The sequence below is a fragment of the Netta rufina genome, assembly GCF_964035555.1.
Source record: "Netta rufina genome assembly, chromosome: 10".
Taxonomy (NCBI): domain Eukaryota; kingdom Metazoa; phylum Chordata; class Aves; order Anseriformes; family Anatidae; genus Netta; species Netta rufina.
The window spans coordinates 8,047,059-8,060,382 of NC_140133.1; the positions used below are offsets into that span (position 1 = coordinate 8,047,059).

At 62.4% G+C, this 13,324-nt stretch overlaps 1 protein-coding gene across 7 annotated transcripts in view; it reads left to right on the forward strand.

The window, feature by feature from the left end:
• TEX264 (testis expressed 264, ER-phagy receptor) overlaps positions 1-12,768 on the forward strand; it is a 34,142-nt gene extending 21,374 nt beyond the window's left edge. For all 7 annotated transcript variants that reach the window (XM_084292535.1, XM_084292537.1, XM_084292536.1 and 4 more), the window contains 2 exons: positions 7,671-7,842; positions 11,941-12,768. In XM_084292535.1, the coding sequence (XP_084148661.1) occupies positions 7,671-7,842; positions 11,941-12,254 (486 nt within the window). In that variant the 3' untranslated portion in view covers positions 12,255-12,768. The remainder of the gene's footprint in view (positions 1-7,670; positions 7,843-11,940) is intronic.
• Positions 12,769-13,324: the final 556 nt, after the last annotated feature.

Genomic DNA, 13,324 nt, shown 5'->3' on the forward strand with positions numbered 1-13,324 from the left:
TGGGCGCCTCTCGACCCATCTCGGGGCCAGCTCTGCACGCGGAGAGGTTCTGCATTTAACCTGTTTCCGCAGAGCGCCGCGCTCCTCCTGCGTGCCTAATGGAACATATGGGAAGCTGGGGCTCTGCGTCACGTCTCCTGCCACTCACAGCGGGCTTCCCAACTTTCCCACTCGTCTGGGAGAAATTTGGCAGCCCCAGGCCACCATTCAGCTGCTGGCGCTTTGCCTCTCGTCCGTGACAGGCGGGTGGCTGACCCGTGGCCGCGCGCTGGCTGCAGTCCTCCTCAGAGGCTGGGGCAGGCCTTGTGCAGGCACCTCCACCTCGCCGGTGTCTGCTCGAGCCCTCTGCTTCGCTCCTGCTACCTGGGGGCAGGTGTAAAACCACAGCTCTGGTGGCATCGCTGCTTTGAGCAGGAAAGAGGTGTTCTGGCTAGTTTCAAAGTCCCTGCCGCTGCGGTTTGTCTCGTGTGAAATCACCATTGTTTTTTCCTGACTCAGAGCAAGCATCGACCCTAGACACAGCTTCATTCACATCCCAGCTGGGGAAGCAGCTTGTGTGGGGCATGTGCTGCGAGCAACCGGGGCCATCCCCATCCTGCCTCGTCCTGAGCAGCCGCCACCCCTGGGGCTGGCCCCGCAGCATTGGGATGAGGATGCTGAGGGCTTGGTGCTCTTGTGGCCTTGCCGGCATGAAATTCCCTTTCCTGGGAGGTGCCAGGCTGCTCCTGGCTGGGAAGAAACTGGTCTCCAACCGTGGAGACACCGTGACCAGGGAGGAAGAAGGCAGCTCCTGGAGCGGCCTGCCCTGCCGTGCACTCAAAGCACGTGGATGTCACCGCTGCCCTACAGCCTGAAGCCTGCCCTGGTGCTGCTGCTGGTGCTCTGGGTGGGGCATTTTCATCCCCCAGCGTCTCCCCAGAAGGCAGCAGAAGTTGCCTTGCTCTCCCAGCAGCTTGGCAAACCTCAGAGCTGCAGCCTTTAAAGGCTTACCCGGCCTTGCAGAACTGTCACAGAGATGTGTCTGCTCAGGCACAGAGATCTGCTCCCCCATCGCCTCTGCTGCAAGGATTAATGATCACGGAGAAAGGCGGGGATGTCTCACATGGCTGTCCGAGGGAGAGAGCGAGCAGAAATGGCTTGCCTTGGGCAAAGAGGGAAAGTAAAATACTACAGTGCTTTTCTGTCAGATCTCTTTATCGACTCTATCCGTATGCATGTTCCCCCCTGAATGTATTTATAGAGCATCCCAGAGGATGCAGTCAGCTCAGAAGACTTCCTTGTCAGGCGTTTGAGGTGGCTCCAGCTCTCTGGGGCAGCAGCACAGTCCCAAACCTTTGGGCCTTACCTCCTTGCCAGCTCGTCAATTAATTCAGAGGTGAGAGCGGTCTGCCTCGCCGCAATTATTTTAGCGGAGGCCTAATGAGTCTTTCCTGGGCTGCTTCTTCTCCGTACCCCTCTGAGCCAGGCTTTGCCAGATGTGCTGGCCTCGAGAAGCGGTGAAATGAACCCGAACAAACGTGAAACCGCTTCTTAGAAACCCTGCTCCTTCCCAGCGAGGCAGCCTGGCCCACTTTCCGTGGCTGTGAAGCTCCCGCTTTGAAACCTGCCGAGCTGCGAGATAACAGGGCTTGAAAGCAGCAGCATTTTTATGGCCGGAAAAGGGACGGCTGCGCTCTGACTTAACTTGTGCTTTTGGGATTCTGGTTTGGTAGAAAACGCGAGGAGGAAGCCGGCGCCGTGCCTTTGCGGGGAGCTGAAGCGCAGGCGGCTCTCGAGGCTGGGGGTAGCCGGGTGGGGAGGAGACCACAGCAGGGTCCCTGCTCCTTGGGTCCTGCTGCCGTGCCCTCGGTGATGGTCTCTGGGCTTGGGGCTGCACCGTCGCCCCCTCCTCGTGGTGGTTCCTGTTAGCAGGTAAGGTGCAGTTTTTGGGACAGAGGAGACCAGGGATTGGGCTCCTGTGGCCACTTTCTCCAAAATTCCCGCAGTCTCTGGGGTGGATCCCGAGGCAGAGGAGGTGCTTGGTGTTGCCAGAGGGCCAGGGGGAGACATTCAAGGCAGCTGGGAGAGGCCAGACGTGGTGCACAGGCCGTGGGCTTCCAGGTGAAGCCCAAACCGAGGTCCCTGTGCAGTTGGGGAGCACGTGAGACCGGTCCTGCCCCCAGCTGTGCTGAGCAGGGAGGCACCACAGAGGCTTTGGGCTCACTCCCGTGGCGGGTGCTTGCTGCTTTTTCCCTGGCCGGGTGCTCTCAGCTGGGATTTATTTCTGCCAGGAGCTGATGGCAGCTTCTCCCCGCGCTGAAAGGTGGCCATCCATCATCTGCTCCGGCCAGCTGCTCTGCCGCTCGTGCCACGCAGATTCACAGTTTGGGGTGAGATCCGTCTGCTGGCACGAGAGCCGGGCTGTGAGCTAGGGAAGGCTTTAGCGAGAGGTGAGTGGTGCAGACGGGTTTTGCTCTGGTATTTCTCCGCTGGCCAGCTGGGGAGATGAGCCTGGGGGGGCTGCAGGCCCTGCCCCGCCGCGTCCCTGCTGGTTTGCATCGCGCCCACAGGAGGGCTGGAGAGCTGCAGGCAGGGAGCAGGCTCTCGGAAGGGCAAAGTCAGGCTGGGCTCTGTCCTTGCCTCACCGCTCCCCTTTCGTCTGATTGATCTGCGCAGTCAAAGCCCTGAGCCTGAGCTGGCAGAGGAGAAGCATCCAGGCTGCAGGGGCCGCCAAAGCAGCTGCCGCCCTCCCTCCCTGCTGCCCGTGGCTGCTGAAAAACAGCCTCCCTTGGTGTCTCCTCCACTCTGCCTCTGCCTGGGCTTCCAGCACCTGCCTCCCCTGTCTCTGTGCCTTTTTGCTCTCGGCCAGCGGCACTGCTTGTGTTGGGGATGTCCTGGGGGGAGCCATGAACACGGCCGGCAGCTCTGGGGCTGTTAGCCAAGCTCTCCAGCACGAGTCCTTGCCACGCTGGAGCTTGCCAGGGTCACCAGCTCTTTGCTGCTGGCCTCTCTGGACTGTCAGCTTTTTGGGAAGAGGTGCGAGATCTTGGACGCAGCTCCTGGCTCTGAACACGGCTCTCCTGGAGCCTTGCAGGGAAATGCCCCTCTCTTTTGTTTACAGAGGCTGATAAAAATCCAGAAAGGAGCTCGTCCTGGCTTGCTGTTAAAACACTGGTCCTGAAAAAGGAGGCAGCTGTTGCTCCATCTTCTTCTTTGGTGGCATCCCTTGCCTTCTAAACGAGGTGGCTGGGAAGGGCTTGTTTTGCTCACCACGGCATGAATGGGAGGCAGCAGCCTTCGGGCTCTGCTCGGCACTGCCAGGGTCTGGGCCTCTGCAGGTTCAGCAAGGTGAAGTCCCTGAAGTCCGAAACTTTCTCTTTTTCGACTTTCTCCCCTGTGAAGGGGTGTCGTGAGGCTGACTCCAGCTCGTCGGGGAATATCTTCCTTAAAGCCTTGGAGCAGGAGGTGTTGCAGGAGGTGGGAGGGGACAGGGAGGTCATTTATTCCATCGTGCTGCTTCCTTCATGGGGGCACGAACATGGCACGCGTCCTGAGCGTGACCAACAAGCTGTGGAAAAGCAGCTGGAGGTGCTCGCCTCCTCCAGAGAGCTGCTGGAGCTGAGCAGGAAGGGGCTGAGGTTTGGAGGGGACAGTGAGGACGGAGCCCTCCCGTGGCTGTGGGCACCAGCCGGGCACGGCCAGGAGCTTGTGCTTCTGTAACATCTCCAGGGCCTTGTTTTTTTTCCCCGCAAGGGTTTCACCAGAGGACCTGCCAGCATATGGACACGAACAAGAGGGTTGGAAACGGCAGACCAGGACTGTTCCTGCTGTGGAAGGGCAAACACGCGAGGGAGTGGCAGGCCAGGACACGGAGTCAGGAATCCGTGGGGGTCGGGGCCACGGCAGGAATACCCACGGGAGTTGGGAGCCCTCCTGGCTCTCAGCTGTGAGTTGGCCGGGGCTCTGCTCAGGTGCTGAGTCCTTTCCTGACGAGGCAGCGGAGCGCCCTGCCTTGACAAGAGGCGGATAAATTGCCACAGCTGCTGCTCCGGGCCGCCTCGCCAAGGCAACAGAGCAGGCGAAGCCATTTAGTGCTGCTCCAGTCATCCGTGATGGCAGAGATCATCGCGCCGACCTCTTCTTCGGCTTCGTGATTAATGCTGAAAAAGCATCCTCTGAGGGCTGGGAGGCGAGTGCTGGTCCCCGGGGAGCCGCGCTCCGAAGCAGAGGCAGCCCTCCAGCTGCGGTCCTCGCCCCCCGTGCTCTCCCCCCCCTCACCCACGGCTGGCGATGAAGGTGACGGGAAGAGGAATCCAGGACGGGTTCCTCCAGTGAGGAGAGGTTTTGTGGATTTGCACAGCCAAAGTCCCACGTGAAAGTGGTGGGGGAGAAGGGAGAGGTTGGCTGCGCTGCGGGGTTTCTCCCGCAGGAGCTGCGAGGAGGAGGAGGAGGTCTGTGCAGATCTGGAGGAGAGAAGGGTCCCCATCCCTGCACCCATCCTGCAGAGGAGGGCTCGTGGCTCCGTGGCAGCTTCCAGCAGTGACCGGCACCCCTGGGAGGCCCCGCGTGCTGGCTCCGTACCCACAAAACCCCACGGGATCAATTCTGTGCCTCGCAGCTTGGCCACGCTGCCAGCAGCCACTTCCCGGTTCCCCGGGCCGGGAGCCGCCAGTGTTGGGGGCCCCAGGAGGCGCCGGGCGGGCGAGGTGTAAATTGCATGGCGGGCTGCCTCTGCCGAGGTGAAAATGAAAAATTCTCCCATTGCTCCAGCCGGGAATTTCGCAGCTCCCACGGTCCAAATGCTCTTCCCGTCACCGCTGCGGAGAGGCGCGGGGGCTGGTTGTTGCCTGCCTGTCCCGGAACCGGGAGGGCAGCGTTCTTCCTGCGGATGGAAATGGCTTTTCGCGGTCGCGGTGTCACCTCTTTCTGCAACACCTCACAGCCCGAAGAACTTGGGAGGGGAGAGAGGAAAGCGGAGCTGTACCCACGCTGGGGCCGGGCTGCGATGTCCCAGCGAGGAGCAACGTCACAGGATCAGAGTGCTTAAGGTTGGAAGGGACCCCCGGAGGCCACCCGGTGCCCCCCTGCTCCAGCAGGGCCACCCAGGACCACGTTCAGGAGGCTGCTGGCTGGCCCCAAGGACTCACGGCCTCGTGGGGCAACCTGTGCTGCTGCTCCGTCCCCCCCACGGCACAGCAGCGTGTGCTGATGTTCAGAGAGAGCCTCCTGAGCTCCGCTTTGTGCCCGCTACTCACCCTATCCCTGGGCATCGCTGCCACGAGCCTGCCTCCAACCCCCCTGCACCCTTCTGGGGGTGATTTGAGACACGGACGAGGTCCCCCCGGAGAAGTCCTGTTGGGGAGCGCTGCCGGGTGGTCCCCGTGGTGCTGAGATCCACGCGTGGTGGATGACACACCGTGCGTGGAGCGTGTGAGGAGAGGAGGAGGCTGTGGCACACAGCGCGCCGGCCCTGCCGCGCTAGCTGGCGGCTCGCTTGCAGCGTGCTGAGCTCGAGGTCTAATTTTAGGGGCTGATTTTAGGGCCCCCCAGCTCCAGGCGGTTTTGATGTTTCTGTACAGCCCAGCGGGGGCAGAGGCGAGCGGGATGGTGCCGGAGCAGCCCAGGTGAGCCCTGCAGCTCCCCCACCAGCCTCGTGCCCAGCCCGGGGGTTTCTTGTCCCTGGCGTCCTCCCCTGAGGGTTCCTTGTCCCCAGGGCCTGGTGAGCAGCTCCTCACCACGACCCGGGGTGGGACAGGACCCTGGGCACCACGGAGGGAAGGGTGAGCTGACAGACAGCGCTGCGTGACCTTGAGGAGAGGCCGGTCCCTGCTCTGCCCTACTTGCTCTGGTCCTGCTGTCCTCACCAGAAGCCTGCCCCGCTGCTGCGAGCGTCTCGCTGTTCGCGTCTTGCTGAGCTCCTCCACCCATGCGAGAACGGATTTGATCTGGCTCGAGGGCTCTGCCGCGCAGATTCCACATCCACCTTGCTGCTCCATCTGTTGGCTTCGCCGCAGTCAGCTGAGGGGCTTCCTTCTCGCCTCCCAAGTGTGTTATTGCCTGTTGAGCTTCTGGGTTGTTTTGCCACGTAGTCGAGCCTTTCCCAGCTCGCTGCCTGCTCACGCCTTCACCTTTGCCACCTCGCTGCTCCTCTGGGACCTTTGTCGAGGGTGGCCCTGCGAGGGGCTGGGGTGCTCTGGGAAGCAGTGCAGCAGCAGGGGCTGGCAACGCTACTCTGGATCACAACTTGATTTGCAAAGGCATAAATTAGGCAGCTGGGAAAGCAGTGAGCTCATCCCCACCCGCGCACGGTGGCGGGGGCAGAGTGCTGGCGATGTCCCCTGCCTGGTGGCAGGCCCCAGATCTCCGCAGCGTGATGTAGCTGCCGGGGCCTGGCCCTAGGAGCTGGGGAGCTCTGTCCCCGTGGCACCCTCCTTCTCACTCCATCCTGCAAGCCCGGCGTCCTCCCATCCTCAGGCAGACGTTTCTGGCAGCCCTGCCCTGGCACCGTGGAGCATCCTCACCTCTCTCCCAGACCTCTCACAAGCAGCTTTGTGCCAGGATTTCTGCGCTTCGAGTGCATGGCAGGGACAGTGTCATGCTCAAAGGGCATCCCTGCTCTTGCTGTACAGTCAGGAGGGCCGTGACAGCAGCCTAGGTGAACTGTAGGGAAAGGCTGTGCTTTGGGAAGTCAGCTTGGGATGTCCTGCCCACTGCCCCGAGGTTTTAGATCTGTCGGAAAACGAATTCAGGGAAAGCCTCTTTGCTCTGAGTCCCTTTGAATTGTTCCCGTCTGCATTGAGGGGGGCAGGGGGCAGCTGGATGCAGCCAAAAAACCTGCGAATCTTGGAGATATCCGTCTCGGGTGTTTGTTGCAGTTACCTAAAATAGCACCACAAGCTGAAGTTGGGCTCGTGGTTGGTGGAGCAAGGGGCAGAGCGGCAGGGAGGATTCTTGCCTGGCTTGGTGCTTAAAAAGCAGGAGTGAGATGAGCCGCCCCTGCTCCGCTGCTAAAAACAGCCTGGCTTGCTTTTATTTAACCCGGTGCTGGTCTGTGCGTGTTTGTGTTTCACCTGCCTGCAAGTGGGAGCTCTGGGGGGGGTGTGGGCTGCCAGCCCACGCTGCTGGCCTCAGCAGTGCATCCTCCTCCTGGGGACACGGTGAATGGGGGCTCCGTGGGGGCCCCTGGTGCCCGAAATAAAGGTCCTGGGTGTCCCGAGGAGGGGAAAGGCAGAGAAAAAAGAGCAAATCCGAAAGGGATGCTCTCGCTTCTCGCCCAGCGTGAGGCAGCCTGCCCTCTGCCACGGGGCCTGGCAGGAGGCTGGGCTGCAGGGAGGGTGAGGCAGAGGAGGAGGGAGGCTGAAATGCCACGGCTTCGTCTCCAACTCCCCCTGCCCTCGCGCTGCTGAAAGGAGCTGCTTGAGCTGACGGGTTTGGATTATATTAATTAGCAGGGAAGCGCTCCGCCTGCTCTAGGACCGTGCTGGGAGGCGGGATGGGATGTGGCAGGGGATGGGATGCAGCAGGGGATGGGATGTGGCAGGGTCTGCCCGAGGCAGCTGCGAGCACCCCAAAACCCTCATCCACTTGCCCCCTGGGTCTGTGCCCTGGCTCCTGCCCGCTGTGGAGGTCGGGCCCAACGGGAGCTCGCTGAGACCGGGGTTGCTGATGCCCGGGCTGCCTCTGTCTTTCAGGAGAGGAAGCTGTGCGCCCACCCCCGGCTCGAGATCTACAAGGAAGACCGCATCTATTTTGTGTGTCCCCTTGCCCGCCAAGGGGACTTCTACGTGCCCGAGATGAAGGAGCTGGAGAGGAAGAGCAGGGCAGTGGCGGCTGAGGCCGAAGACGCGCAGACAGACATCACAGGTACCGTGGCTCGTGTCCTCCTGCGGCCGGCAGCAGCCCACCTGAGGTGGGGGGCCAACACCCCGATGCTGTTGTGGAGCAGGAGGAAGCAGGGGCTGCACCGTGTCCTCCCAGTGCCTGCCCAGGGCTTGGCAAACCTCTTCCCATCACCTGGAGTGGCGTGGCAGAGCTTAACCCACCCTGGGGGGACACACCGTGCCTTGGGGGGCGCGCGGTCCCACCCGTGGCAGGGCTCAGAGCTGCTCTCAGTGCAACCGTGGGGCCGGCACCAGTCCGCAGTTGTGAAAGCAGAGCTGGGTGCCGAAGCTTTCGGTTGCAGCTGGGCTTGTTTTTCTCCCTGTCACATACATCTTTCTTGAGCTCATCTTCATCTGTTACATGTTGGGATTGCGAAGAACTTAAATACCAGGTTTCTCTAGCTGGTGGCGGAGTTGCCCGCTAGCATCTGCTTGGAGAGATCTGTTGGAGCCTGGAGTGTATTTATACAGGAAGGGACCACAATCGCTGTGGGCGCGGAACAGCAGTGCTATAGTAACCCGAAATGCTAGCTGCCGCGCTCGGCCCACGTGCTCACATGGCTGCGAGATGCGGAGCCGTGCGAGGGGCGGGCGGGGAGGGCTCCTGCCCTCGGCGGGGCCCCCACCCCTGCCGTACGGGCATGAAAAAAACATGACCGCGTGCGGCGGCCGGAGCACGCCTCGCTACCTCGGGGGCGGTTTGGTAATTTTTTTTTTACACGTCTTCGGTTTTGGATCACTTAAATTCTTAATCGCGCTCGCCGTAAAAGCAAGCCTGGGAATTGCTTTCCGAGAGCTCTGTCCATTTAGCGCTGAAATTAAGAGCCTAATTGGAGCGGCTTCCCAGCGCTTCGAGCCCTGGTATTTTCAGGGCACTCTCCCCGCTCTCCGCCGTTCTATCTGCGGCGTGGCTGCGGTGACTGCTCTGCGCCACAGCCCAGCTTTGCCACGTCCCCAAACATGCCACGTCCTCCCGGCACCTGCCTGCAGCCCTGCGCCGGGCTGGCTGTGTGCTGGGGTCACGGCTGCACGTGTGACAACACGTCCCGGGGCACAGCACCGTGCCGAGCCCTTGCCTGGCTCCCTAGGCAGCACCGAACACACAGCTGCCCCTGGGGGTTTGCAGCCCCCTCTCCACACGCCCTCAACAGAACCGATGCACCCAAAAGCTCCTTGAGGTGTGTGGCTCCTGCAGGGCGGCTTGCCTCTGAGATGGGGGCCTGGAGCAACCCTGCTCGTGGGTTTGGGGGTGCTGGGGGAATCTGGGGATTTTCGGTGCCTCCCGGTGCTGCCTGTCGCTGCTGGATCCACGTGGCTGCTCCGGGGCTGGAGCAGTCCTGCAGCACAGGCTCTGCTGCTTGCCCTCGCCTTTCGGCTGGTGCCAGACTGCAGTGAGCGACTTGCACGTGCAAGAAAAGCTTTGGTTCGTTTTCTTGGACGTGCACGGCCTGGCCTTGGAGTGGGGGAAGGCGAATCTCCGACGCCTCGCCCTTCTTCACCTTTGGGCTCACCCTGCAGAGTGCCGGCTGCCTCTGGCTTGGGGCAAAAGCAGCGACTGTTCACGCACGTGGGGAAGGAGCCGGGCAGCGCGGCCGCCTCTGCGGCCCTCTGTCCCTTCTTTGCCATCATCAGGGTCATCGGAAAGACAGGAAGCATTTTTTGATGGCAGCTGATGGCTCTCCAGGGGCCAGTGTCAATCACGATTAGTTGTCTTCTACTTAATTATTTTCTGAGGCTTTAGCGCCGGGGTTGTGCTCTCCAGCACGGCCCCGCCACGGTGTGTGGACGGGGAGGCAAACAAGAGCAGGCTCTTGCCAGGGGCCTCCTGGCACAGGCAGCAGCAGTTCTGCAGCACGTGGCCTTGGCTGGGGTCTCAGGGCTGCTTCTCCCACCCCAAGCCTGGCCCGAGCCCACTCTGGAGAGGAATTCCTCCAGCCTGGCCCGTGCGTGCTGGTCCCCAAGCTGAGGAAGCCTCCCTGCATGATGCCCTGTACCCCAGGGGATGCTGTCCCTGCCGGGGACTGTGCTCAGCCGCAGGGATCCACCCGAGGACGCCGTGGCCTGAGGTCTCCTGCCCCTTCCCTACCCGTGAGGGTTCCTGCCCTTGCCCCGCGCGCTGGGGCCGGCCCCGTCCTGCACGGAGGGGCAACGGGCGGGTGTGCCAGCTGAGGCGACTCCAACATGATGAGAAGTGACAGAGCGGGGAAAAAAAGTGCCTGGCCGAAGGGGAGCGTGGCTATTTATTGTAGCCCTCGGAGCGGGGCTGGGACGAGGCTGCTGGGGGCAAGGGCAGATGTCTTCTGCGGTGCCGGCAGCTCCAGGTCGCCTTCATCCATCTTCAGCATCCCGAGCCAGTGCCTGTCTCCTGGCACGGTGTGGTGGCTGCGTGTACACAACAGCCCCCGGCCAAAACTGCCCCCCTTGGTGCAGGACGGGTGTTTTAGGAGGGACGTGGGGTGGACTCAGTGCAGCCGGAGCCCTGGAGCCACGGTGCCGCTGTGCCTTGCCGTGGGCCATGTGGGAGAGTGTCTGGGCGACCTCAGTCACTGATGTTATGCCAGGTCTTTAGCCAGATTTGATTCTTTTTTTTTATTTCATTTTTTTGAGGTACAGACCTGCAAAAGCTTCGGTTGGCCCCAGGAGCTCTCAGGCTTCACTCAGAGAAGGGAGCTGCTGCTGTGCTGTGTCCCGCGAGGATGGGAGCCCAGCCACCGGGCTGCGCGTCCCACCTGGCCCCATGGCTTCAAACGTTCCCTTCACATCCAGTCCCCAGCCCCGAGAGCCTGAGGTGGGCCCTCCACGCCTTCCTCCTGGTCGCTGGCCCCTCGCTTTCGGGGCTCAGCACCCCCCTCCCCAGCCGCCGCGGCTGCTCGTCGCGTCCCAGCGCGTGGCAGGCTCCGGGGAGCAGGTTTGTCCCCTGGGAGCTGGGGCTGCTGCTGCTGCCCTCTTTCTCCCGCACCCTTTTCCTGTTAGAAATCACCAGTAAATATTGCACATAACTGATGTAAAACAGGAGTTCCACGTTTTAGGCCCCAATTATCCCCGGTTTTCACCGAAAAGGATCGCTTCTCCGCATAAGGCACCCGCGTGGCTCCTCTGCGGGGTGGCACCGCGCGATGTCCCCACTGCTTCCCATCCTGCTGCTGACACCCAGCACCCTGGCGGCTCGGGATGATGGGGACAGGTCCTGCCCTGGGCTGGGCGACCTCTGTGCCAAGTGGCCAGGGCCCCGTGCCCGCACTGGTGCCGTGCTGCTGCCCACTGAGGGGCAGGAGGGCGAAGATGGGAAGCAGGGGGCGGCGCAGGCGGCTGGCGGGATGGGCTGCTGCTGCTGGCCAGCGCTCGCCGCTGTTGTCATAATTAACAACGTGAATTCGTGATGTCATAATTAACAATGATTAGTGTTTTACAGGACGGCTTTGTCTCCCAGCTGGTTGCTCTGGCAACAGCACTCAGCTGCCGGTCTCAATCTGACACCCTTGTCTCGTTGTCAACTCTTTAATTGTGTTGGTGGCCGAGCTAATGAGATGGTGACACGGGGGGAGCCGGTGGAACGGGGCGCGTGGGCGCCTGCTCCCCATCCCCAGGCTCCCCCGTCCTGCTCGTGGCCACCCCAGGCCACCCCTTGAGGTGAAGGCTTTGGGTGCCCAGGGCACAGCACCTCCACCCCACCACTTCCCTGGGGCACACGGGGCAGGCTGGCTCATCCAGCAGCAAGAAGAACCCAGGGCAAGAAGGACAGACACGTACCACAGTGCCCAGGGCAGGCAGCAGGGCAGCACTGTCCCCTTGGGACCAGTTGGCCTGCCTGGGTGCAGATCTGGGGGTGCACGTGGGGCTGGCACACAGCTGGGCTTGTCACAAGCTGGTTTGTGCTTTGCTGCCAGGGAGCTGCTCCAGTCTGGCCGTAAGGAAGCGGCCGCCACCGTCCCATCGCGGGCTGTGCGCCTGCCTGGGCCCTGTGGCTTTTTGGCAAACCACAAACCACACTCCGAGTTCCTGGTGGCTTCGGAGGCTGTGGCACCCACCTGTCCTCTGCTCCCCAGAGCATTCACGCCTCCCCGTTCTCTCTCCGTTCCAGGGGCTGACACCATGAGCGAGGCCAGCTCCATCAGCATCGAGGCCACGACCGACAGCAGAGACACCTCGGTGGCCACCTCGGTCCTGCTGCCCTTCCCAGCTGGCCGGGGCCGGGAGGAGGCCGACAACCGCAGTGAGCACAGCTACAGCGAGTCCGGAGCCAGCGGCTCCTCCTTCGAGGAGCTGGACCTGGAGGGCGCTGGGGACGGGGAGGGTGCTCCGGGGCTGCTGCCCGTCACGGCCTACGCAGAAAGCCAGGAGGTCTCAGACAAGTGGACCAAGGAGCCCATTGCTGCTGAGCGAGGAGAAGAGTAAAGCAGAGGCCTGGGCCCCCCCCAAGGCCTTTGTGGGGGGACCCGAGCCAGCCGGCTGCCTCTCCCGCCTCCTTCCTCTCCAGCCACGAGATTCCAGTCGCTGAGCCCTCCCGGGACCGTAGCCCTCGTGGGACGGGGGTGTGAGTGGGTCAGGGGCTGCTGGCTTGGTGGTTCCCCTGCGGCGCTTGGGTGCGCGGGGTAGGTGCGGGCCGGGGCAGCGAAATGTGTTTGCTGTTCATGTGTCTCTAGGTGCATTGCAAGTTCTTCGCAGGCATCTCCGGGGGGGGACTGCGCAGGTCCCTCCCCTTCTCTGCTGGTGCCCCTCTCACCCACGGCTTCTCTCTGCCACGCAGATGTGTGTTCTCTAGCACGAAAGAGCAACGAGTAGGGTCGGTTGGTTTTGTTCCCCTCTTCTCTTTCCCTTGCTGAAAATGGAAATGTCCAGTATAAAACTGTCCTGGACCTGCCACGGGTGCTTCTTGGGGTCTATAATAAAGTGGATGCTTTTCCTCTGTGCTGGCCGGTGGCTTTCCTGACTGCCTCGCACTGCCGTGCTGTCCCTGCCGGGCAGGGGCTGCCCCCAGCTGCCCTACACCCCCACGCCAGGCATCGTGGGGATGCTCTGAGCTCTGGCAATACCCCACAGCCCCACTGATCACCTGCACTCCCCGTCCTGGCTGCGGGGACCGTCCCTGCTGCTGCCAGCTGCGCCCCGAGCAGGGAAGCCCAGAGTGGCCACGTGGAGCTGGGACAGGTCCATGGGGAGGGAAGCGATGGCAGGGAGGGCTGGGGCATGGCCAAGCTGTGTCTCCTCCTGGCTCCATCATCCCTTCACGCCGCTCTCTGTTAGCCACACGCTCTCACCTGCATCGTGCCCTTGCTGTCCAGCGGGACCCGGGTGCACGCAGCACCCCCAGGCGTGCCGGTGCCAGCCATGGGGTGCCCCTGGGCATGCAGCCCGGTGCCAGGGCTACAGGGCAAGGGGCAGGGAGCCTGGCTGTCCCCCCGTGCTGAGACGTGTCCTCCCTGGCTTCAAAAGGTCACGATTAGTCCTCAGCCAGTGATTGACAT